At 38.4% G+C, this 26,145-nt stretch overlaps 1 protein-coding gene across 1 annotated transcript in view; it reads left to right on the top strand.

The window, feature by feature from the left end:
• The window catches only part of LOC133521057 (uncharacterized), a 142,673-nt gene that overhangs the window by 100,104 nt on the left and 16,424 nt on the right, over window positions 1-26,145 (top strand). The window contains exons 5-7 of the mRNA XM_061855786.1: window positions 4,628-4,743; window positions 6,669-6,875; window positions 7,149-7,301. Of these exons, the coding sequence (XP_061711770.1) occupies window positions 4,628-4,743; window positions 6,669-6,875; window positions 7,149-7,301 (476 nt within the window). The remainder of the gene's footprint in view (window positions 1-4,627; window positions 4,744-6,668; window positions 6,876-7,148; window positions 7,302-26,145) is intronic.

Genomic DNA, 26,145 nt, shown 5'->3' with positions numbered 1-26,145 from the left:
CTTATACTGTTCCAGTATATATTTTCCAATACAGCAATTATTTAAAGATTTATTTAGCAATATATTAATTCCCTGTGTACACAAAGTACTGCACAATTAGTATGATCGTGTTTCCGCAGTAAGATGGCAACAACGGCTTGTGCCGTTAATTGAGACGTTGAGATAAGCTCTCAGATTACCGGCTTAGTGTTCTTGAGAGAACGATCGGGTTTTTATTCAAAATGTTCAGTAAAATCTAAGTGAAAGTATACAGTATCGGCTATTTATTTTATTTGACCTACGTATCTTATACCTTTAAACGAGCAATTCTTGTATGTATATATATATATATTTCCGGGATCTCGGAAACTGCTCTAACGATTTTGCTGAAATTTGGTATATGGGGGTTTTTGGGGGTAAACAATCGATCTAGATTAGTCTTATGTTTGGGAAAACGCGTTATTTCGAGTTTTCATGCGTTTTTCTTTCGACGCAGAATATGGTCGCTAATTTCGTGTTGCCGGCCATTGTCCTTCTGGTCCAGCGGGTTAAGACGCGGACTGCTAAACGAGTGTTACGGGTTCGAATCTCGCCCGGTGACTAACTTTTTTTTTTATATGTTCAATTTTATATATAATTTTTTAATTTTTATTGTTTTAGAGAAGTTTAATTTAGTAAAAAAATGTAGTTAAGATTATCACCTATACACCACCATATTACAATAAATAGTTATAACCGAGCAAAGCTCGGTCGCCCAGGTACTTGTTGTTTAAATAAAAACTTTTATACTCATTATAGGCACCTACGATTATTTTACTACAGATGGAAACTACAACAAGTAGACCTAAACCGCAAACATGTATGCGTGTGGTGTCTGTTATTTTATGGTGTTGAACATTGACTGTTATACAAACTCGTGTGACAGGCACAACATAATATAACACTACCAATACTGTCATGCTGTTGCTGTCACACGATGTTATACAACATTTTATAACAGCTAATGTGGGAGCATCATTAATAATTAGAAGTTTGTATACAAATACATTTGTATGGTGTAGTTTAGTTCCTATAATTTATTCCCGTAACTAAAACGTAACCATGTCAGTCTGTTTTTTATCTGACGAAACAGTTATCATTTTTACACTTCGCGCGTTGTACTCGTAAATACGAAACTATACGAATATAAGTCTGTCCACACACTGCAAGTATAATCGACTTTACACCATTGCAATAAAGACTGATGGGTGCCATAATTTCGTAGTTTGCTTCTTGATGTATATAAAAACGGTGTAGTTATAGTTAATAAGAAAATAGCCGCATTATTTGCGTAACGAGCCTCTTGCAGCGCTCGCTTCACTCAACAGAGTGTTTATATCAGTAATTCAACTCCATAAAACTGATTCATAAAACGATTATCCATGAAACTAAGTTGTTATTAGATCTTTTATACTTATTTATTATTTGAGTATTTATATAACGTTAAACTCGGCAAGATTTTCCATTGGCATGAAAGAAAAACTTAAAAAAGTACTTTATTAGCACCAAGACATATACAACAATCAAGGCCGATTCGGTACCTACTGTTATATTTAAATAAACAAGGTTATACAAATTATTGTATACAGCATCTAAATATTCTAAATCAACAAAGTATGTTGGTTAATTATCTATAGATTAGAGATTTTTCTGGCCCGTGCTCCTTCAATGCTTGTCAAAAATGATAATGTCGACAAATCTGAGAAACAAAGTCCTATTGCATATTTCCTTCCGCTGTTTTTTACTAAAATCCCTGCCGAGGTTTTCTCGAGGGTATACAGTATGGGGTTCTCAAAAAAGGAGTCTACAGGTTTTTAAAGGGTCGGCAACGCGCATGTAATACCTCTGGAGTTGCAGGCGTTCATAGGTTACGGTGACTGCTTACCATCAGGTGGGCCATATGCTCGTTTTCCAACGACGTGTTATTTAAAAAAAAAAACAAGCAAAAATTAAATATTCAGTGTTTTTATGCACTTGACGACCCTATAAATTAACTTTTTATATGTGTGTGGTGGTCAAAAATAGCGGGTTCAAACCTCGGTTGTGCTGGTATAGAGCAGAAAAAATCGTTCTCAATAAAATGTAAAAAGATTGCTAAACATTTGGCCAGGATCCTTATCATACACAGACAATGGGTTAAAGTTTAACAGTCGCAAGTGTAAAGGTGCGTAATCACTATTAAACAATGTTTGGGAAACACTGAAACACTATGCAGATGTTAACAGAAACAAAGTTTCAGCTCACATAGTGTGGACGGTCTGAGATACAATGAACTTGGCGATAAACAATACTGTTTATCGGAACTACCGGCCTAGCCAAGATGACTATCGTTATCGCTACGACAACGAACCGCTTTCTGTCTCTCTATCACTCTTCCATACTAGTGCGACAGTGACGGTTGCGTTTCGATCGCTACGGAGCGTAAGCGACTGGCATGTTGGCTTAGCGGCCTGTTTCTGTGTTTCAGAAACACAAGGATTGTTGTTTCTGAAATCGTGTTTCTAAATAAAATATTTATTATATAGTGAATACGCACATTAAGTGTGTGTTACTAATATTGATGTAGTTGAGGTACTGCTTTTTGGTTTGTACGTATTGTGCTTCCTTTCTGTTCATACTCGGCGCTAAGTGCCCACAATGATACGTTTATTATTTTCTTATTTACGATAATTTTATCCTCTGGTTTTTCCTTCTTATTTTTCTATTGCATCACGTCGTGGTCACCGTTCACCCGTTATAAAAAATGAAGTGTTGGACGCCTCGGCCCAGACCCAGACCGTTCTAGCTTGAGTCATCTTTAATTCTGTTTCTACGTAAGCATTGTGTTTCCAATTTATTTTGCAATGAGCTGCACATGTAATGAGAATGCAAATAAATTACCCAGTACCAGACAGCGCGTCATTCATTTCAAATTACTCTATTAAAAGGTAAGAAAAGCCACAAGATCTATAAAGCTGAAAGATCTAAATGAGACAGTTGTGTTGTGATACATGTACTATATTCGTAGCGTTCACGTACTACCAACGCGTTATGGGGCATTGTGATCAAGGCGTAGGTGTTTTCGAACCACACCACCGCAATACAATTGCGCTCACTAACATCCTTCTTTCATTGCAATAAAGTCTACTATTGCCTGATTCAGAAATGTTTCTTATTGTTTTATCTGTGCGGACATTTATCATGCGCAAGAGTTTATCTACCGATGTCGAAGGCTTTGCTTGTATTAGCTTTAGAATAGCTTTGTCGCTAATATAGTGCATAGGAGGATATGTAGACATTAAAATGGTATAGAACCGATAAAGAAAAGCGTAAAGGCATTCCTGGTATATCGGTTCAAAATAGTCGTAGGTAGGTATTCGATATACTCCTCAAATTAAGCTCTTCTGATGAAGAATGAAGAACTCCAGGATAGTACTATCGTATTTTTTATTAACTTAATAACTATATACAGTAACGTTTATGTATTTTTGATAATCTATAAAAATATGTGTAGCTGCTTCGGCTGTATGGTGCAGTCTAATGGTACACGGAGCGGGGAGCCGTGACGTATGTGTGTGACGTCATGTGTCGTCAACCGGTCTTCGTAGGAGTACTTATATTGCGCCAACAGTAGGTACCTATACCCCATTTCATTCGCGATGGCGGGATTACACTTGAGACGGTCATATGGCGTAAACAATACAAGTAGTGACAGCAAAAGATACCCAGCAAACTTTTTTTGCAGCTTCGTGTCCAGTATTGATCCTTTTGTGTTATTATTTGACCACACGCTGGCTTTGAAGAGCAGAGCTCGTAAAGCAATTGTTAAACAATGGATCAACATTATGGTTCTCTTTGTGCAGTTTCAAGTAAAATCCCGCTATCGCAAATGAAATGAGGTATAGGTACAGTCTGCATCAAACGTAACTGATCAGACTACGCGTCAAAAGTATTTACCGTTCTCTGATACCTTAAAGATTTAAGTCCCTGTATGTAGAACAATTGGTCTGTGACTGATACTTTAAAACGCGAACTGTAGATATATATCTCTATTTGGAAAATAATTCCCGCCCGCGCAGCCAACATGCCAATCGTTAATGCTCCGTACGGTAGCGAACGATACGCAACTGTCACTGCCGCACTAATATGGAAGAGCGAGATGACTACGCTACGCTATGGAGCGTTAACGATTGGCATGTTGGCTACGCGGGCTGGGTGATAGATATTAGATACTTTTGGAGCGTTGATTCATCGGATACTATTGACGTTGACTGTACCTACTAAAATGTTGAACAGATTCCTTACCGACGAGTGTGGTGGTATTAATGAATAGACACACTAATTTTAGTTATGCGTTTCGTTATGCGAAGCAACGATTGTTGATGTTGCATCGGGAATTTATCCACAGATTTGCTTAGCTCGAGGCTTATGAGCTGTAAGGACTTTAAATCTGTCATTTTATTACAAAAGTAGGATGGTTGCGTAGTAAATAAACCAATAGAACTGTAAAATACAACTAAGGAGGAATGATTATTGTGGACTGTCGTATTTTAATTCTAAAACAGTGAATAAATATATGAGAGTAAGATAGGCATTGGTGACTGAAGGGCTAAAGAGATGTTTATTTCAGATGGCCAGCATCGAAGTGTCGCTGGCGGGGCGCCGGCGCAGCGCGGGCGGCCGCGACTCCCGTGAGCTTGACGCGCTGCGCACCGCGCTGAGCGACAAGGATGCGCTCATACACAGGTACTATCACAAATATAATAAATTGTATAAAAAATAATGTAGCCTTACCTTGTCTGACACCAACCCCAATTTGTCACTAGAAAAAAACATGAAATATTTTTTGTATGGAGGATGGAAACTGCCTTTTTCTACTCACAAAATTGAAAGCGAACTTTCTGTGTACCGCACGATTTCTACAATATTATTGCACCGTATTCTATAGCCCTTAGGGAAAGTGCAACACCATTATCATATGTATAATAAGTATTTAAGGGATTGTAACTAGTAACCGCAGATAGGTTGTAGAAATTCAAGTGACGTTTTTATAATATAACCATAAACCATAAGGTTTCTAAATGGAAGGCTTATTTTTCTTTTATTACTTTTATGCCGAGAATCATGTTCGTTATGGTTTGTGTACACCTAGAATCACTGCTCATCATTTCTATGGAATATTCATCTATGAACTCTAAAACATTGATGTGTGGAGAAAACCTGCGAATATGTACAGTCGAGTTCATAAATATGTTTTTCACCTTATTTCAATGGATTAAGGTGAGGAAATGTATACATATTTATGAACTCGAATGTACAGTTTTAGAAAAATAAACTACTCACAATGCAATGAAAATGAGTCGCTTTGTTCCATACGACTCTCTTTGCAAATAAATATCACCAACTTTAGCCTCGGGCTATTCGGATTTTTGACCCTGCCTATAAAGCCGATGGTCCCGGGTTCAAATCCTGGTGAGGGCATTTTTAGGTGTGATGAGCATTGATATTTGTTCCTGAGTCATGGGTGTTTTCTATGTATTTAAGTATATTTTGACGACCGGTTTGGCCTAGTGGGTAGTGACCCTGCCTACGAAGCTGATGGTCCCGGGTTCAAATCCTGGTAAGGGCATGTATTTGTGTGATGAGCATGGATATTTGTTCCTGAGTCATGGGTGTTTTCTATGTATTTAAGTATTTATAAATATTTATATATTTGTATATCGTTGTCTAAGTACCCTCAACACAAGCCTTATTGAGCTTACTGTGGGACTTAGTCAATTTGTTCCTATAATAAGTATTTAGTTATTTTATTTCTTCACGTAAGCCTTGTTTTATGTCGCAGATACTAAAATGACAGTTGTATTGGCCAATTCCTATCATCTTGCTTAGTACCAATTTAGACTAGACTTAGGACTAAATTAAGATTTCGTCTTACTCTTCATCTGGGATATAAAAACCAAACTTAGGTAAGGTAGTATTAGTAATTAGTGAATCGATCCACTTTTTCTAATCATTTCTATGCTAATAGAGTTCCCATTCACACGATCTCGTTTCTCTAAAAGATACTATCTGACTAGACCATCTTCGACTGCATTTTGTTTATGTCCTTTGATAAAAGGCGATATCAACATAAGTCGGCGACACTGGCGTAGCATTTCACTCGTAAATTTGCACCTATGTGTGCTAATTCCATGTGAACTTGTTTCACTCCACCATCCTAAATCGAAAAGTTCACCTGGCCGCGTAGCCAACGTGCATATCGTTCACGCTTCGTGGCGAACGAAACACAACTGTCACAGTCGCACTAATATGGAAGAGTGATAGAGAGAGATAGCTACGATACGCTACGGCGCGTGAATGATTGTAACGTTGGCTACGCGGCCTGGGCGCCAAGATGCCAATCGTTTGCGCTACGACAACGAAACTTTATTTGTTTGTCTATCGCACTAATATAGAAAAGTATCATCTTGGTTAGACCCCCTGATTGTAACTCTATAAACACTTCATAATGACCGAGTCTGTATGTAAAATATGTTTTCTCGAAGTTTACGTTTCAGTGTATTATAAAAAATACCTTATTGAGCTTGTTGTGGGATTAGGTCGATGTATATAATATTGCCTTATAATAATGATCTATTTATTTAATAGTAATTAACTTATATTTTCTACAGTCTAAAGAAGCAGCTGAGCGCGTCACTAGCAGCGGCGCGGCTGGCACCCGGCTCGCCCGGCGGTCGGCGTGAGGCGCCAGCGGCGTTGTCGCCGGAAGAACGGCGCGCGTTAGACGAGCGCGCCGCCGCCGTGCGCGCCGACCTGGACGCGCGCCGGGCAAATATACAGGAATTGAGACGGCGGCTTGAGAAAACACATGTTACTGAGTAAGTTTTTTATAGCAAATAAATTAAGTATTTTAAGGCACTTTGGATATTTGTAATCATAAGACACCCTTTCCCTTACTTGTGGCTAAATTACACGCTGTTTGGAATGTAAATAGAATGTATGTACAGTCGAGTTAATTTCAAGTAGAGGACATTTCTTCACCTTAATCCGTTGCAATACGATGAAAAAAAAATTACGCACTTATGAACTCTACTGTACTTTAAATAAACGTATGTGTCTCTTGTAAATTACTAAACTATCATATATTCCAGCAACATCGACACACGGATCCAGCAAGCAGAACTGCAGTACAAGCTGGGACGCGAAGAGCTAGAGCTATTGACGCTGAGCGAGCAGGCACGTGCGCTCGCGCAGCTGATCGACCACGCCGACGCCGCTGCGCGCGCCGATGCCACCTACTACAGGTATGATTCACATCAGCATCACAAATCCAGTCGCCATGCCCGAACCTGGCCAAGAAAGGATAATGAGACTGTACTCTAGATTGCTTATCGTGTTTACGCGTATGTCGTCTTCTTTAACGTAAATTAACTATTGTGGCGTTTCCGTGTTCCCGCTCTTGGGAAATATTCGTAATTTATATTGTTAGCGGCTGTACATAGTAATTTGGATTGCATAAAACTACAGATCAAACCATCTCTAGGTCTCTCTTTTGTATCGTTGGTACTTCTGTATGCTTGGTGAATATTGCTAACTTACCGATAGGACGAGGCTTCCAATTTCTTCACCTTTGGTTAAACGGTGACCAAGTAATGCAAGGGTAAAATGGTAAAACGGGACCCTATTACTAAGACTCCGCTGTCCGTCCATCTGTCCGTCTATCACCAGGCTGTATCTCATGAACCGAGATAGTTGAAATGTTCACAGATGACGTATTTATGTTGCCGATATTACAACAAATACTAAAAAGTCCGGAACCCTGGGTGGGCGAGTCCGACTCGCACTTGTCCGGTTTTTTGAAGGTCGTATAGGTCCGGTAAACCGGAATACTCTTTATTTTTTGGTAGCGGATTTATAACTAAAGTATTTTCACATAGCTTACCGGCTTAGTGTGGACCTAAACACGACGATGGCACACGCTACATAGCCTAGCCCATTTCATACATCAGAGGGCTTACCGCGAACAACGTTCGACGTGTTGCCTCCCTGTCACACTTACGTACGAATTTACAAGTGCGACAGAGAGGTAACACGTCGAACGTGGTTCGCGGTAGGCCCTCAGATGTCAACTGCCAAATAACTGTGTAACTATGTGTGATAAATACTAAAATTTATTAGGATCTGCTCATTTGCCTCCTAAACCAAAAAAGTATAGTCAGATTTCAAATAGGTAATTCGGTGCAAGAGGTCAAGTAACATTGTTTTACTTAAACTTTAGACTTGCTTAAGTTAGCCATCAAATCAGCAAGATGCGAGGATAGCCAAATAGTGTGTAATCGTTACGATTATTACGACACGGCTATTGTTCTTTCATGTTCGCACTAATGTATGCGATACCTGAGAGACCACGTCTTTACGTCTTTCTCTGCGTAGAATTGTCTAGGGAACGTCCTCAAAAAAACTGGAGAAAGTCGATCCCACAGCGTTAAGCAATTTGTATGTGTACCTACTTTCTGGTGATGATTATGGTCTTAAATGCCTCACACGTCTTACTTAACTGATATTCTAACTTGGATCCAAAAAAAAACGTTCTTAGTTAGTGCAGTCAAACTCTTACTAAACGCGGCTACACCTTTAGATACGATTTAAATACTGTGTAACGCTTTGCGTAGCATGCCAAGAAAATCTGAGCGTTCGTCTTCAAGGTTCTTTCTTTACAGATCAAAAATATCATGCTTTTGATCATTATCACTTATTAGTTACTGGCGCTGGTTACACAAAACCTTAACAAATTACACAGTTAAGCTCCAATTACATCTACACTTCCCGATATCGGGCCCGTAATCAGTCCTGATTTCGGGCCTGATAATCGTTTTCCATTTCACGGAATTCTAGCACATCGTACAATATTTGAAATGGAAAGATACTCTTGCTCGGGCCCGAATTCGAAATATCAGGCCTGATAACGTGTTGATGTAATTGGCAATCTAAACCTTCCTCAAGAATCACTCTATTGATAGGTGAAACTGCAATTAAAGTTCAGTCATTTTTGAGTTTATCGCGAACATACATACATACGGACAGATGCGGGGGGAGGGGGGGGGGGGGGCTTTGTATTATAAGGTATAGTAGTTAACTTACTTTCGTTGCTACTTATACCTATCAGAATAGAAAAAAAACACTTGCGGATCGGTCGGGTGTAATAATTTTCTCGTCACGATCGCTTAATTAAATGTCTGTCGTTCAGAAAAGAATAAGTTAAGCTCTTGAGCACTCACCTTCCTTAAATTGAGGTATTAAGACAAAGTCGTTTGATTCCAAAGCTTCATTTACTCCAGCTGTCAAATTCAGCACTAATTTTTGTTAGAAGACTTTATTCCCTTTACTGCTTTCTACAAGCGTTTATTTAACTTGCAATGTTTTTTGTTTGTAACATATTTGTTCGGGTCGAGCTAAATTAGACCCACTTTCCATTATTGGATTGAGTTAAAACTTCACATACATAAGTAAATTAGGTGACAATGCAATAATATGGTACAATCGAGCTGATCTGACGATGAACACAGCAGGTGGCCATCGAAACTGTGATAAAACAGCGCAACCTTAGTGTGTTTGGGTTTTTGACATATATCTAAGGACGGGCCTTACGGGTACTAAGAATGGTGCTAGTTCAGTGGTGTCACTCACGAATTCGAGAGAATCGTGCAGTCTAACGCAACTAGTTGCGACCAATCGCGGGCGTGATCCGAACTCATCAACCAATTGCGTTGTGGCGTTAGACTGCACGATTGGCTCGAATCCGTGTGCGTGACACCGCTGTACTGGCCCCATCCTTGTTGCCCGTAAGGCTTGTCCTTAGATATATGTCAATAGTTTTGGTTTCTTAGAATTGTCTCGATGAATATTAGTTACCTGTTGAAAGAAAAGTACCGATAAAAGTTATGGTATTTTTTTTTCCATAATTCAGTGTCGTTTGCATGGATAACCGCTGCCATCGCCGCATAAGGCGCGTAAATACGCCGCAATAACTCGATTGCTCTATTACGTGTGGTTGGTTGTTTGATTTATGACGCTATCGGTTTCCCACGGCTGCGGCGGGCGCCTGGCTGGAATGTCACGGGCTCCGTTTAGAAGGTTTTTTCTGATCTTATCTTGTACTAGACTACAGATATACAAGTTCCAAAAAGTTGAAAAATTTCACTGTAATTTCAGGAAAATTTAACAGGAAACGGGTAACTTTAATTCTGGAAAAGGAAAATTTCGATTCCTATTAAAAAATATGAGAATTTTTCGAAATTTTTCCAAGTTGATATTTCGAATTTTTTGCGGCACATCAGGGTGACGTGACTATCATTTACGCTCCGTAGCGAATGAAACGCAACTGTCACTATCGCATTCATACGGAAGAGTGATAGAGAGAGATGACTACGCTATGCTACGGAGCTTTAATGATTGGCACGTTGGCTAAGCACCCAGCATTGTATACTCTACATATAGCATAGTTAGATTTCTAAAGATGTGCACATTGTCGAAAGAGATACAGTAACATTTGGACACCTTAAAATTCAACATCTGTTAATAGAATAAGAATACGCCTCCCGGGTGCATTTTTTTTAAATAAACGCTAGTAACTTCAGTGTTTAACAGTGTTTTTCACTCATTTTTTCATAAGTTCACAGTGGCGCAAACCGCGCAAAGCAACGAAGACTATCACATTTTCCTGCACATATTATAGCCCATAAGCAAAGCACGTCACAGGTTATAGAGCGTACGATCTAGATTCTGAGGGCCTACCGCGAACAACGTTCGACGTGTTGCCTCTCTGTCGCACTTGTAAATTCGTACATAAGCGTGATAGGGAGGCAACACGTCGAACGTGGTTCGCGGTAGGCCCTCTGCACTCATAACCGTACTAGGCTTCGCAGAAACAAGCACAATAGTAGAGCTACTCGGTTGTTAAGGCTGGATTTACATTAGCCTTGTGACGAATGCTTAGTACTAAACTTGTCATTTAATTGTATGTAGGTACCCATAAAGTTGTAAACATACTACATATTAATATGTATATTAGGATTTAAATGCCAAGATTATACACAAAATTTTGACTAACATTAGTTAGTCGAAATTTTGACTAAAATTAGTGAGTCAAAATTTTGACTAACATTAGTGAGTCAAAATTTTGTGATCTTGTCAATGCAAGTACTTGACGAAAAACCAAGATCCTATCTTACTGACAAATTTCGTTATTCGCATTATCGGTAATTAATTTAATCGAATACTAAAACCTATGCATTTTAAAATTATATATTAGTTTAGCTTTATTTGTTCTGCAAGAAAAATATTTAACTCAAAAAAAGGAATTATTCGCGATCATTTAATGTATACACATAAACAATTCATAAAGTGGGTATGCACTTTTGTAGATCGCGGTATAATTTTATTCGCGCAAGTTTAGTAATGTGATTATCCAATAAATACATAAATTTTAACGAATATACCGTAATAAATATAACCCACATACTATCATCTAAAACCACAACCTGTTCTTGTCACTTTAACCAAATTGAATAAACTTTAAGAGAGGTATGGGCATTGTAAATGTCATCTCGCTTTCTGTGGTAGGGCACAGCACAGCGGATGTCATTCCAGATCTAGAGCGGAGCCCCAACTGGGGAAGTACCTCCACTTTACAGAAAACCTCAGCCAAATAACACTAGACCCTACTCATAGTGTTGTGTTCCTGCCGGTGAGTAAGGTAGCCAGAGCTCAACGAAGGGAGGTGTTAGGGTCGGCAACGCGCATGTATCTCCTCTGGAGCTGCAGGCGTACATAGGCTACGGAGACTGCTTACCATCAGGCGGGCCGTATACTTTTTGCCACCGATGTAGTATAAAAAAAATGTCAACTAACTATAGCATGATAGACGTTATAGTATAGTACTAAGTACGTACCTACTGACATATACCATGTTTGTGTAAACCTAGCTTAACTCTATATTCTAACCCTTTCTAACGGTTCACGTCTTGACATGAGCTGAATATTCCCATAGCTAATCACTATCTGCATCTAAATTATCTAAAAACAACAGTTTTTCTACTAGGTCAGTTTTGCCATAGTCAAAAAAGGTCGTAAGTATGTTTAAAACATTAATTCATAAGTCATTTTGTATTAAAACGGTGCTAGACATGTTTCACACGACAGATCGTGTCAACAAGTCGTTTTATTCTATTAACGATTCAAGAGACGATAACGTTAATAGACTCCGACCAATCTAAGTTCGCAACGATTTTGATAGATAGATAGTAAACGTCATAATTTCATGGATGTTTGACCTTTGAAATAACACTTGCGCCGTCTGCGCTATCAAAATCGCTGCTAACTTATCTTGGTCTGACTCTATGTATGACACAACACAAGATGTAATCATGGAGGGTGAGAACAATGGATAAAATGCAATGTGCGGTTTTTTTCGATATTGATATTGCATTTTTTTCGATTTATGTAACATGTCTATAGTTTGTGTCATGCACGATGACGCGAAGATTTGTCAAATCTAACCTTTATTAACGTGACATTACGAACCAAGGCACGCGTCGTCGAAAATGACATGATCTATAGTCGTACGAGTAGAGAGTTTATGCAGGATGTTTACGCAATTTTAAACTTTATTGTGATTCGTGAACGTTCACATATGATACGTATACGTACATCACATTCGTTACACACGTCTTGTACAAAGGTAGATACAAAATCTCTGAGTAATAACACTAATAGAGGCAACAAAACGAGTGGGGGGCGGGGGGTTAGATGATCGAACGAGATGGACTTATGGAACTTTCTGTAGGAGTAGCAGAGAGAACGCTATTATTGTTTGTCCTAGTCATAGTCCCGTTTTTCAGTTCTGCCTACTTCTAAAAAGTCCTAAGGGCCACGTCAAAACGGTAGATGTATTTTTGTTAGGTTTACCCACCAGTGCTTGGTGGGCAACAATGAACCCGACTAAATTACGTAGATTATTTTTGATATGTTGTTATATGATAAAACATGTTTTTAATTTCGTCGCATTCCGCATGTTATTTGGGCTATATTTGCTTAAAGTACAAATTACAATCTCATTGGTAGGTATGAGCAAGGATCAAACCCACATACTACAGTTCAGGTCCTGCCAGGAGTCAGAGGAGACTGCAATGCACATTCTCTGTTCCTGTGGACCATTAATGTCAAAAAGAAGTACAGTCAGCATCAAAAGTTGCAGATCAAACAAGGTTTCAAAAGTATCTCACATTCTGTAACAGCTTAACAAAATGTGGTGGTTTTCTATGTAGAACAATTAAGACGTTAAAAGATATACTTTTGAACGTAAATTTTAGAGATTTATCTATATTTGGAAAAGTTATCCGGAATATCAGATACTTTTGGCGCGTTGTTTCATCCGCTACTATTGATGCTGACCCTACCTACTTAGGCGGCATGTATTGCAACCCTATGAGGTACAGAACATTACAGCCCAAAGAATGTGGAACTTCCTGGATAATGAACTTTAAAGGGCTGTAGTAGGCACAATAGATCACTGATTGGTCGAAGTGGCGCTCAAAGGCCCGCAAAAAACAAGAGAGGTAGGGCACAGCGTAATGTAATCACGCTTGAATCTGGAGCAGCCCAACTGGGGGAGTACCTCCACCTTACAGAAGACCACAGCCATAATAACCTGCTGCCTGCTCTGTAGGTACGTAGTGTTGTGTTCCTGATGGTGAGTAAGGTTCCCAGAGCTCCAACCCCCCCCCCCCCCCCCACTCTCTAATGTTGATGGCGCAGTTAAAGAAGTTACCCCAGGAAGGTACCAGCTGCGCTAGCGCTGGAGAATCCCTCGCTGGGCTTCCATGCTCAGGTAACATCATACCTGAGCGTGGACGCCGAGGCTGCCCCACGTCGTACTCTGGGGGGGGGGGCAAAACCGCGGCAACGCACTTACAACCCCTCTGGTGTTGCAGGTGTCCATAGGCGGCGGTAATCGCTTACCATCAGGTGATCCATCTGCTCGTTTGCCTCCTCTACCATAAAAAAAAAAACCCCAAATAATAAATAATATTTCAGTTCGAAAGTCGTACGTCTGAATCCAGTTCAGTTTATTAGTGTCCACTTGTAAAACATTTTATGTATTTATTTAAATTACCATATGAAGTATTCCTGTAGCATCATTACAAACCAGAAGTCATCCTTCATCCGGCGTAGACGCATTTATCAGGTTTAAAGGAATGTACTATTTTATTTCCTCTTTATTGCACACTTAATAGTGATCCTCATGTAAGACCTTATTGAATGAATGTGGCTATTAAAATAGTAATTGTGGTTAATTTAAAACGCAAGGATAACCATCAGGAGTCGTGGAGATTAAAGGCTTTAGCTCAGATGCGGGACATTCTAGGCTAATCAAAAAGATAGAATATAATACTCTTTATTTGCACACCTCAGTAAAAAAATACAAGAAAAGAAAGTATTATCGTTAAAGAGCGATCTCTTTCAGACAAACTTAGATATTAATCATCTTCCGTTAAAACTACTAAATACCTGAACTAAAGTGCACTAAAAAGATAAGTAATTATACCAATTACGCACTTATTTTATTAGTAGGTACGTATTAAGTATTTAAGTACCTACTATTCATTAAAAAATCTATAGGTGCAATATTCACTAAAAAACTGAGAGAAAAATCTTTGGTTCAAAATACTGTTTTTGTGATTTAAAAAAATCGGCAAAGATTTCGCGATATAATCTTTATTACACCACTTTGGTACAATCTTTTTAGGGTTCCGTAGTCAACTATTTCGCCATGTCCGTCTGTCCGTCTGTCTATCTGTCTGTCTGTCCGAGGTTTTGCTCCGTGGTCGTTAGTGCTAGAAAGCTGAAATTTGGCATGGATATATAAATCAATAAAGCCGACAAAGTCGTACAATAAAATCTAAAAATTTAAATTTTTTAGGTCTCCTACACGTAAATTGGGGGTGAATTTTTTTTTAGCTTCAACCCTACAGTGTGGGGTATCGTTGGAAAGGTCTTTCAAAACTAATAGGGGTCTTCAACACACATTTTTTGATAAAGTGAATATATTCGGAGATAATCTCACCGAAAGAAATAAAAATGTGTCCCCCCCCCCCCACCCCTCTAACTTTTGAACCAAAATATGAAAAAAATCTTGGAAGTAGAGCTTAAAAAAGACATTAAATAAAAAACCATAGCGGATATGATCAGTTTATCTGCTTTTGAGCTAACGCAAAAAGTTTCCCCTTCATAGTAAAAAGACGTACATCCACATTTCATCCCTTGGTTAACAATCTACTATATTTTAAGCTCCAGTTTAGCTTATTGTAACGGAGGAGTAACTACGGAACCCTACTCTGGGCATGGCCAGACATGCTCTTGGCCGGTTTTTTAATAATAAATTTAACTTTACGACTGATCTCACACAAAAATAATGTAAACACATCAATCTCTGTCACAACAGCACTTTGTGAGAAACGTTATCAAATACGTAAGATATCCAATTATAAAATAGTTACGGAATGTTTAGTAATTGTTGTAAAAGCGTGAAAACGCTGTGAAAAGTGTACTTTTGTAATACATTACAAGCCATTGTGTTAAGGTGTAGATAATTATAAAGATATTTAACCATCTCAAAGATGGTTATCATTTAGGCAGCGATATATTACATGTACAGTCAGCATCAATAGTAGAGGATGAAACAACGCGCCAAAAGTATCTGATATTCCGGCTAACTTTTCCAAATAAAGATAATTTTCTAAAATTTACTTTTAAAAGTGTATCTTTTACAGTCTAAATTGTTCTACATATAGAACCATCAACTTTTGTTAAGCTGTTACAGAATGGTAGATACTTTTGAAACCTTGTTTGATCCGTTACTTTTGATGCTGACTGTACCTACTTACTATTAAGTAGATAGCGTTATGGAACATTAAGACCCCGTGGGCTCAGGTTTTTCTCTCGCTCTCACTGAGCGTAAGCGTGACAGAAACGGCTGTGCGTACCCAGGATCGCGGATATCATGTTTTTGAATTGTTATTTTTATCAAATTTAATAAAAGTTATCGATAAGTTTGATCATTTTGATGAGATATATACAGATGAAAAAAAAGAAAAAAAAATATTTTGCATGAGAGGTACCCTAAAAGAAAAATTTATTATAGTATATATTTTACCGTTCTGTCGCAACGCATGATTTATATGTATATCATGACGGACGGACAAGGCGAAACTATACGGGTTTCTAGGTGACTACGAAACCGTAGGTAAATAGCGCTAAGATTTTTCAAAAACTCTGCTGCTGGGTGAAACTTAAGTATGATAGACTATGAACTATGAACATAGTGGAGTTTCCAAACTTTGTCGCTGCAAAGCATTAAGCATTAGGTCAGGCGGCCTCTAGTTAGCAAATAAAGCTGCCTTCAAATAACAGAAAAAAAAACAGATACGGTAATTATCTCGTTCCACTTGACAACCAAAAAAACGCGATCAAGTCAATCAACAGTTTTTGTCACCCGATGACTAAGTCTGACATAACTACTCTTCATTTCATGTAGCCTCCGTATATTATTCCCATCGCTTGCGCGGGCGCAAGACTCTTGAGATCCCAGGCCGCGTAGCCAACGTGACAATCGTTAACGCTCCGTAGCGTAGCGTAGTCATCTCTCTCTATCACTCTTCTATATTAGTGCGACTGTGACAGTTGCGTTTCGTTCGCCACGGAGCGTGAACGATATGTACGTTGGCTACGCTGGCAGGTCTATAACCGCGAAAATCGAAGTTCACAATTGCGCGCATATTCCTCTGTTACTCTAATTACGTCTTAGTGAGAGTAAAAGAGAAAGATCCCCCCAATTTGCGAATTTCGGTTTTCGCGGTAGGCCAAGATGATAATCGTACATCGAAAAACGCCATACAAAAATACTAAATGTATTGGGGCGATAAGTCACGTAACTATTTTCATACAATACATTATTTAAGATTCGATGGCCATTTTCTACCAACGATTATCATCCATGCTAGGTCCCTAGTATACAAAGCATCCCAAGTCCCAAAGTTGTCAAAGGTGTAAATATAAAATAAAATAAAATTACCTTACGACTTTTAATTCCTGAATTTGAAGCCTTTGCTTGGTTAGCGATAGGAATGAGACAGAAGATGAATGGACCAAATAAAAGTAAGAATTTGCTTTACACGGAGAAGCGAAAGTGTACAACAATAGTGTCCATGGTAACGGACAATAGATGGAAACCGCTTCCATCGTTGCGTATTATTAGGCTTAGATTGTTACAGCTTTATACGAATTGTGAGGCCTGTGAAGAGCCGATTACAAATACAAACCCATGTTCAGTTAAGATTTCTCACATTTCATAGCAGACAAGAATCGCCGTATATATTAATAGTTAATGTTGATTGTGTTTACTGTTGCTCTAGAGTTCAATGGGATTGTTTTCCATTGATATTTTTTAATTCATTTATTCATAAAACAATTGCACAATTACATAGGTAGTTTTTTTTTATGCTACGTCGGTGGCAAACAAGCATACGGCCCGCCTGATGGTAAGCAGTCTCCGTAGCCTATGTACGCCTGCAACTCCAGAGTAGTCACATGCGCGTTGCCGACTCTAGCATTCCCCCCCCCCCCCCCCCCTCGTTGAGCTCTGGCAACCTTACTCACTGGCAGGAACACAACACTATGAGTAGGGTCTAGTTTTATTTGGCTGCGGTTTTCTGTAAGGTATACTCAAACCAGCCATTAACTAGCAAGTTGCTCGAGCATCACTTTCTATAGGAGTTATAAGATTTAGTAAATTTTTAGTACTTTGGAGGACAATTTCTCCCAATAGGTTGAGTTTGGGCAGCTAAAAAAAAATACGTGTCCGTTATTTTAGACTACTCTATGACATATATAAATATAAATCAAATCGGAACCGGACAGTTGGGTACCTTTCCTTGTTAGAGCAAACAATAGCCCTCACACTATAGTCTGTATCTTTAGGTATTTAAAAAAAGGTAAACAAAATCTACCCTCAAATGGCTCCTTAAGGCAGTTGAGGGTAGATGAAAACATTACATGATCAAATAAAGTAGGTTTAAAGTCAGGTCGTACAGTGACAGATCCAGGCGGTTTTGTACTTGGTTGGTTAACCAATAAATATTAAAACTACCCGAAAATTTACAAATTGTTTGTTTACCTTTTTTTAAATACCTAAAGATACAGACTATAGGTCGAGCCTGTGTCGATGAGGACTGTGGGGCATTAACATAGGATTTACCAATAATATATTTTAATGTTGCTACAATATTTTAATTTTCTTATGAAGCCAATGTAAGTACTACCCTTCATTTCACCCTGTAAGCATTTATAATGGTGGCTTTATCAAGACACGTCGGCCATACCCAAAGCCGTGTTTGATTGCTCTTACTGTTCTCTTCACTCGTATTAAAATCGATGAGATCGCAATATTTAATGTTGCCAGTCGTTACGTTATGGCTTGAAAGCCAGAGATAGTACAAGCTTCAGTGCTTGTAGATAAATATCAAATCCGAAAGCAGATTTTAGGTTGTACAGTCACCTGCAATAATATGTTACATAAAGTAGGCCGCAAAAATATCTGACACGATCTTATAAAAGAGCGTATCACAATTTTTTGCGGCCTTCGAATAGTAACATATTATTGCAATCGACTGTACCAAGCCGTATAGCCTCATCTACATCAGCTGCTAAATTCGAGCCTGAATTTGTGCCAGATTTTACCCATCTTAGATAGTCGCTATCATTTTAAGGGTACTCGTAGTATTTATATCCCATCAAAAACAATACTTGTCAAAAAAACCAAGTCTCGCAACTCAGTTGTTCTGCGGTAAAAAGTTGTGAGATCCATGTAATACCAAGTCGGTTATTAATTTATTCAGTCTCTACTTAAGCGACTTTCTGTCTTAATACGTCCAGTCTCTAAGACCACGATCGTGGTCCATAACAATTGAAAATCAATTGTGTCTGGAATCTCCGTACTCGAAGCATTAAGTTATTACGTAATAATTAACAGCATCTTATAGTGACGCATATCAATATTAAAATTCTTTAATGTTTTATATAAATATATTGAGACTTGGCCATTGCACTAAATAATTGAATTTACATGTGTTTTCAGGCGATTGAATTTACACGTGTTTTCAGGAGGTGTTTGAAGACTTGGCTGTATGGGCTTAAGTTTCTTTGCGGTCTTTTCTAGATTTTTTAGTTTTTCCTTGATTCATACACCAAACACTACTTATATTCCAAATTTGAAGCTTCTAGGTCTGCTAGAAGTGCCTTAGAATTTTGATGATCGGTGAGTCAGTGAGTGACAAAATTAAGAAATTTGACCCGTTATAATTCTTAAAATACTGGTTCAAATTGAATGAAATTTGAAATATACCGTGTCTTTACAATGCCTGCATGGTTACTGAAAATTTCAGTCTTCTAGTTTTATCCACAACGAAGTTACAGGGGGTCGAAAATGGTCTGAATTGCTTCGAGAAAAGGATGGTACGGCCGTGATGCTTTTTTGCTCGACTTGGTGGGGGCACTGCCGTGCCCCCAGATACCTAAAAGGCATCGACCAGATCCCCTACCTTATAAAATAAAAATAAAAAGTCTCCCGCCGCGTCTGTCTGTTTGTTTGAACGGATTTTCATGTCTTCATTTCTATCAATAGAGTGATTCTTTAGGAAAGTTTATGTGTGTTTACTGTGTTGACTAATTTGTTAAGGTTTTGTGTAACCCGTCGCTAGTATAAATTAAACTCTACACGTTCAACACAAATACTCGATATCATCTCTAAAGCTTAATCTTTTACATCAGATGCAAACGTTTTATTTTCATAGCAAATTCATCTTATGTGTTTATATCGAAATTTAATACAAAACGAAACCTTTTTTATTCACAATGTCGCTTTTTGCGGTTACAAAAAATACACATTGGAAAGAGGAAGGTAAGATTAGAATAAAAACAGCCTACCTACAATCTACATCTCATATAGCCATATTAAATACATAAAAATGGAACTTAATCTATATATTTTAAAGTTCATAATGCAATCCTACATATAAACTCCGCACGTAAAGCAATTCACAGTAACTTATCCGGCAATTACAACCACCGCTTCCAGCGCTAACCTTTCAACATACTACATAAGGGCATAAGCGCCAAGGATTTATAAAGAGGATAAATCGTTTTGAACGTAAGACAGTAGTAACAGAAACTCAATGAACTGACCAGTGTTGGTCCTTAACTCGTTGCAATAAGATTTACGAATGGTCATTTAAATGTGTTGGGGATAGAACAACGCCGCCGCTTGATATATTCCCATTGGAACAGTGTATTCGTAGTCAGTAATGTAACTGCATAGAGTCAGTTCAAGCTAATGGCATCGGCTTGAAAAGCGAGGGTGTGTGGAAGTACTACCATAAAATTCCTATAAATATATGATGACATCCTGACTCTTTGTTGACGGACATGTCATGTGTGTGCAACTCTAGTAACGGCCTAGGAGTGAAGTAGCTCTTCGTTATCTGCATTTTCCCTCTCGCTTATACTGGTTGCGTTCTCAACTACCTACTGCTTCGGAACTCAGTGTCTGCTTTACAACTTATTTTATGTCTATTTTGCACGGCCCTGTAGGCACTTTTATATGACTCTGAGTGACGTATATCACTCTTATCCTTTTTAACGTTAAGATTTACGTTACCTACATTCACTCCAACCCATGTGAAAACTTGAATTCAATTAGGTTTTCTCAGATGTAATATTTTCCTCGTTTAAACCGTTACCTTAGTCAGGATACTGTTTCAGGCTATGGTACCTTCTATGTCGCCGCATCAGCATCGTTTTTGCGGCAATAAATCAAATAAAATAAAAGGCATTGGGCTAGCGTGTGATAGCCGATCGATGCGCATACATTTGGGGCCCGAGTCGGCGCGATGCATAAAACATGCGCGTGCACATCTACAGCGACAGATGGCACCAGGGTTGCCAGATTTATCGTGAAATTATTTGACAAATTAAACAACAAAATGAAATATTTAGGTCTATGATTACTTATTATTAGGATTTTTTTTTTCACGAAACGCACTTAGAATTCGCATTAAGCTAACTTAACAACGACACCACATTTTTTTAAATTTATTTGGGAAACAGACAGTCACCCACAAATGTGTTTAAACGAATACAATGTGTGGAAGTATCATTATAAACGTCATTTTTTATAGTAATTCGATGTTCGAAATAAACTTTTTGTCACCAAGCTCTGCACAAGCTTCTTTTCAACTATTTTTTAACGCTTCACTATTTCAAAAATAATCTATAAAGAACTCAACTCATAAAAATCTGAAGTTTTTTGAGCCTTAAACTTTTGTAAAATGTAAAATAACAAGACTATAAAGACTATTCTATATCGTTCTTGCCAGCTTTTGCTGGCGCAGGAGGTCTACTAATTCATAAAATATCCCCTGCTCTGTCACCCCCATCTTGCAAGAAAATATAATTCGGACAGAATAAATATACGGACAGACGATCTTCGAATCTTCATATTCGCGATAACCCCCAAGACGTCGAATTCCGGTAAAATTCCTTAAAAGCCAGAGAGGCAACCCTATCTATCATTGATGTATCCAATACCCGATAAGGTTCGCTGAGATATGATTCTGTACTTGATAAAATTGAAATTCTGACGTTTTACATTGCTGGCGAGTTAGTTATGGGAGTAAATCTGGACATTGCGGATATTTCATATAAGGCTGTACTCTCACAGTGAATCGAGTAAAAATATATAAGACTTATATTGGCGATAGAACTAATATTTGAACAGATAAATATCTCTGCGCGTTTCGTCGAGCAAAATATTCTAACAGATAGGCTGTAATGTTTATTTACTGGTCAATAAGGTCCTGTGTAGTTAGTTTGACGTATACAATCATACATAATTATGTATAAACATTTTTAATTTCCTTGAGTTATTTACTAATTAATACCTTTATTTTACGATCACTAAACAAACAAAATAATAGTACATTAAGTACATAATATGTTGCCTAAACCTACTCTCATTTCTCATTGTAGAATAATTGCTATTTTAAAAAAGCCAACTTGATAAGACTACAATATTACAACTCTATTTACCTCGTGGGCTCAAACCTCGGCCATGCCGTATAACGAACTTAAAAAATGCTAAACGGTGATTAAAAAATGTGGTCGGGATCCTTGTCAAACACAGACAAAAGGTTAAACAAATAAATATAATACAATTAATATCGGTTTATCTATGTGTAAGTACCTGCAATTTTAATAAATGTAAACAAAACGATTAAAGGCCTCATAGTCTCCCTATCTTGAAATGATAGTAATAATATGAATAAGTAAGTTATTATCATTGGCATCCACAATTTGCAGATAAAAGTATGTAGTTATTATAATAATGTTACGGTTATGAATATCTTGGAGTCTGTAATCAAAATGGCACGCAAATGTTGTTCCAATCGCTTTATCCTATTACAGACGGTCCTATTCGAAGGAGTCGTATCCAAGATAACGATCGTTTATATATACGGTTAAATAATAATAACCAATTTCGATTTTTTATCGAGAAAATTTATTTTGTATCGTGATGACAAATACGATGAAAAGTCACATCTGTCATCCATATATGATGTAGGTAAGTTGACGGCCTGTCGGGCCCAGTGGGTAGTGACCCTGCCTACGAGCTACGAAGCTGATGGTCTTGGGTTCAAATGCTGGTAAGCAGTAGTTCGATCACTTTGTATGCAATGTTCATCGTAGAGATTTTCTAGATCGTATCTTCTGGAAATATGACCCCGTAAATGTATGCCGTTATCATTTAGACACATGTTGTATTTACCCAAAAATAGAGTCAGACCAGCTAACTCTGGACTAACTTGTAAACCAATTGAGTGATAGTCGGGAGACATTTCTTTATATGACCATATTGACCATGTGGTCGGGATCCGTTCTTAGAGTTTGGCCGTCTGGTCGATTCAGGTCCACTTACGACGCGGAATCTACTGACCAATCTGGATTTTGCGGCAGGTATCTAACAGGTGTGTAATAGATATTTTTTCGAGTCCGTAAATCCTGAGGCCAGGCCCAGGCATACTACTGCGGCCAGTGGCGTAACTATACGAGTATCATTGGGTATCATTGGGCAAATAGGAGCTCGGGAGTGGGTTTATATTTATACCCACGGCCTCTCGGTTATATTGGGGGCTCTTGAGCTATGGGGCTGTGGCATTTTGCCCACATTGCTATCCTATAGCTACGCCAACGATTGCAACTAGCTAACCGTAAAAACATGAGCTCCTGACTACTAGTTGGATTCACAGGCATAAGGCTATTGGAATGACAGCTGCGCACACGCAAGTTTGAGCGACGGCGAGACATCACGCACTAATACTCGTACCTGCTGTCTTTACATTATAATCATTTTAATCTGGAACTTTAAAACACGTTAATTTACACACACAAAGCCGGCGCGGCGTCGGAGGCGGCCGAGGCCCACAAAAAGCGCAAATACGGGAGTCTCGACACCAACTACAACTTTGTTACCACCAACTACAACTACGTCCAAAAGAGGAGGTATGGGCATTGTGAATGTCATCTCGCTTTGTGTGGTAGGGCACAGCACAGCGGATGTTATTCCAAATCTAGAGCAGAGCCCAACTGGGGCAGTACCTCCACCTTACAGAAAACCGCAGCCAAATAACACTAGACCCTACTCATAGTGTTGTGTTCCTGCCGGTGAGTAAGGTTGCCAGAGCTCAACGAGGGGGTGGGGGGGTTAGGGTCAGCAACGCGCATGTAGCTCCTCTGGAGTGTCAGGCGTACATAAGCTACGGAGACTGCTTACCATCAGGCGGGCCGTATGCTTGTTTGCCACCTTGTTTGTTTAGTATTTAAAAAAAAAAGTTATGTCAACTATTTTCATAATATACAATTAACATTTTTTCTAATTAATAATAACTTGGGATCACTTATTTTCTTTCTAATGCTAAAAAAACGAAGTATAAATTTGAGCGTTATGAAATTCTCTCGGTTCTGGGTGGTCCAGAAAAAAAGGAGCTATAGGCAAGTCAATTATCCAATCAATTAGAGTTAAATCGAAGTAAGCCTTACTACGATATACTATTATTTAATCTCCTAAGTTTTTATATACCTAATTAGTAACTTGGTATTGGATTGGAAGCGAAGGCATTAGAAGAATCCGCCGGGGACTGAGCTTTCAAAAGAAATGCCGTTTATTAGGTGCACAGGGAAAATATTGCAACCAGTATTCAACCATAGCGTCAGAAACGTAAATATACCAATAAATAACGTGCCGATATGATACCAACACCAGTACATTTATTAGAGCGGACTGATTATATCCCATCAAATTTATTGTGTATTAGTCTTCGTACCAATGTAGGATTTGGAATACTTACTAAGAACATGTTAATGCACACTGTGAACGCCATTCGTAAACTAATGTACATTATAAATAGGAATGTATCATGGCAATTAAGTGAGCAAAAACATGTTCTTAGTACCTAGTTATTATAAATTCTACATTAGATTAGATTAGATTAGATGATTAGATGATTTATTTCATGAAAGACAATTACATAATAAATTTGCATTGATGTCAAAAATATATATTTGTAAAGAAAAAGAATAGTCTACAATTATTTCTCATCTTCTTCCTCGCGTTGTCCCGGCATTTTGCCACGGCTCATGGGAGCCTGGGGTCCGCTTGGCAACTAATCCCGAGAATTGGCGTAGGCACTAATTTTTACGAAAGCCACTGCCATCTGACCTTTCAACCCAGAGGGTAAACTAGGCCTTATTGGGATTATTCCGGTTTCCTCACGATGTTTTTCTTCACCGAAAAGCGACTGGTGAATATCAAACGATATTTCGTACATAAGTTCCGAAAAACTCATTAGTATGAGCCGGGGTTTGAACCCGCGACCTCCGTATTGAAAGTCGCACGCTTTAACCGCTAGGCCACCAGCGCTTCTCTTATTTTTCATATGGTCCCATTATCTCAATCCCTCGAACCCGTCCTGCCCTTCCATCTCTGAAGTTAGTTTCTATGTCGAAGGTAAATATATAGTTTTATTAATTCGTAAATTAATATACTGATTACCATCATTACACTGCGCCACATAAGCAGTGTGTCGATAATTAGAAACCGTTACGAACACTCGGTAGTTTTTGCGCGGTCCCTTCGCACACTAATCACGAACTTCTGTTTCCCAAGCTCGTATGTTGGGTTATTGTTTAATTATAACCTTAAATTCAACTGAGATTATATTTAGGGGAGGTTGGGGCAAAACGGCGAGAAAGACGATATTTTGTGATTTGCACGTTTAGATCAAAAACTTTATTCACGCGAAGTCAGTAACAGACAGATTGGTCGCTGATTGGGTTGTACGAGGAAAACTGAACCGTGTTTTAATCTAAGCGATCCGTATATAGTATCTACTATAATATTAAGTTGGTATATGATCTGGTTCAGTGTGGTCTACTTTTGCATACCTATTAAAGTTAATCCGCCTCTGACTCTGAAAATTCCTATTCCTATAATTGAGTACTCAATAGTGAATATTACGCGAAACTCTGTGTAGGGTACACCACTGCCACTACCACAATCCATCACAATCTGAGCGTTTACCGCGAAACAAGAAAATCGAAATTTTGTTATCTAACCTCATACATATCCTGCGTATTCGAGCGATGAAGAGGCAGATAACTAAATTTCGATTTTCGCGTTTCCCGGTAGGCCCTTGTTAGCCAAACCGCCTTGATGCATCAATGTCATATTTTATTATCTGTGAAAACTTGTCAAAAAGCAGTTTAAGGCACAGTATGTATAAGTTACTCTATGGTTTACGAAAGGAGTGCTGCACTCTAGCGGCAGAATATTGCAGTACGTTCCCTATTGAATAATTTAATTTCTCTTTCTTACTTCCTAAGAAAGAGTTTGAATCATTTAATAAATAATAAATGTAATCTAAATGGTTATACGTATTATAAATATTGATATCTAAGTAGGTAGTTAGGTACCTAGTTAAA

This window comes from Cydia pomonella, chromosome 9 (genome assembly GCF_033807575.1).
Source record: "Cydia pomonella isolate Wapato2018A chromosome 9, ilCydPomo1, whole genome shotgun sequence".
Lineage (NCBI taxonomy): Eukaryota > Metazoa > Arthropoda > Insecta > Lepidoptera > Tortricidae > Cydia > Cydia pomonella.
This window is presented reverse-complemented; position numbering and strand designations above follow the sequence as displayed.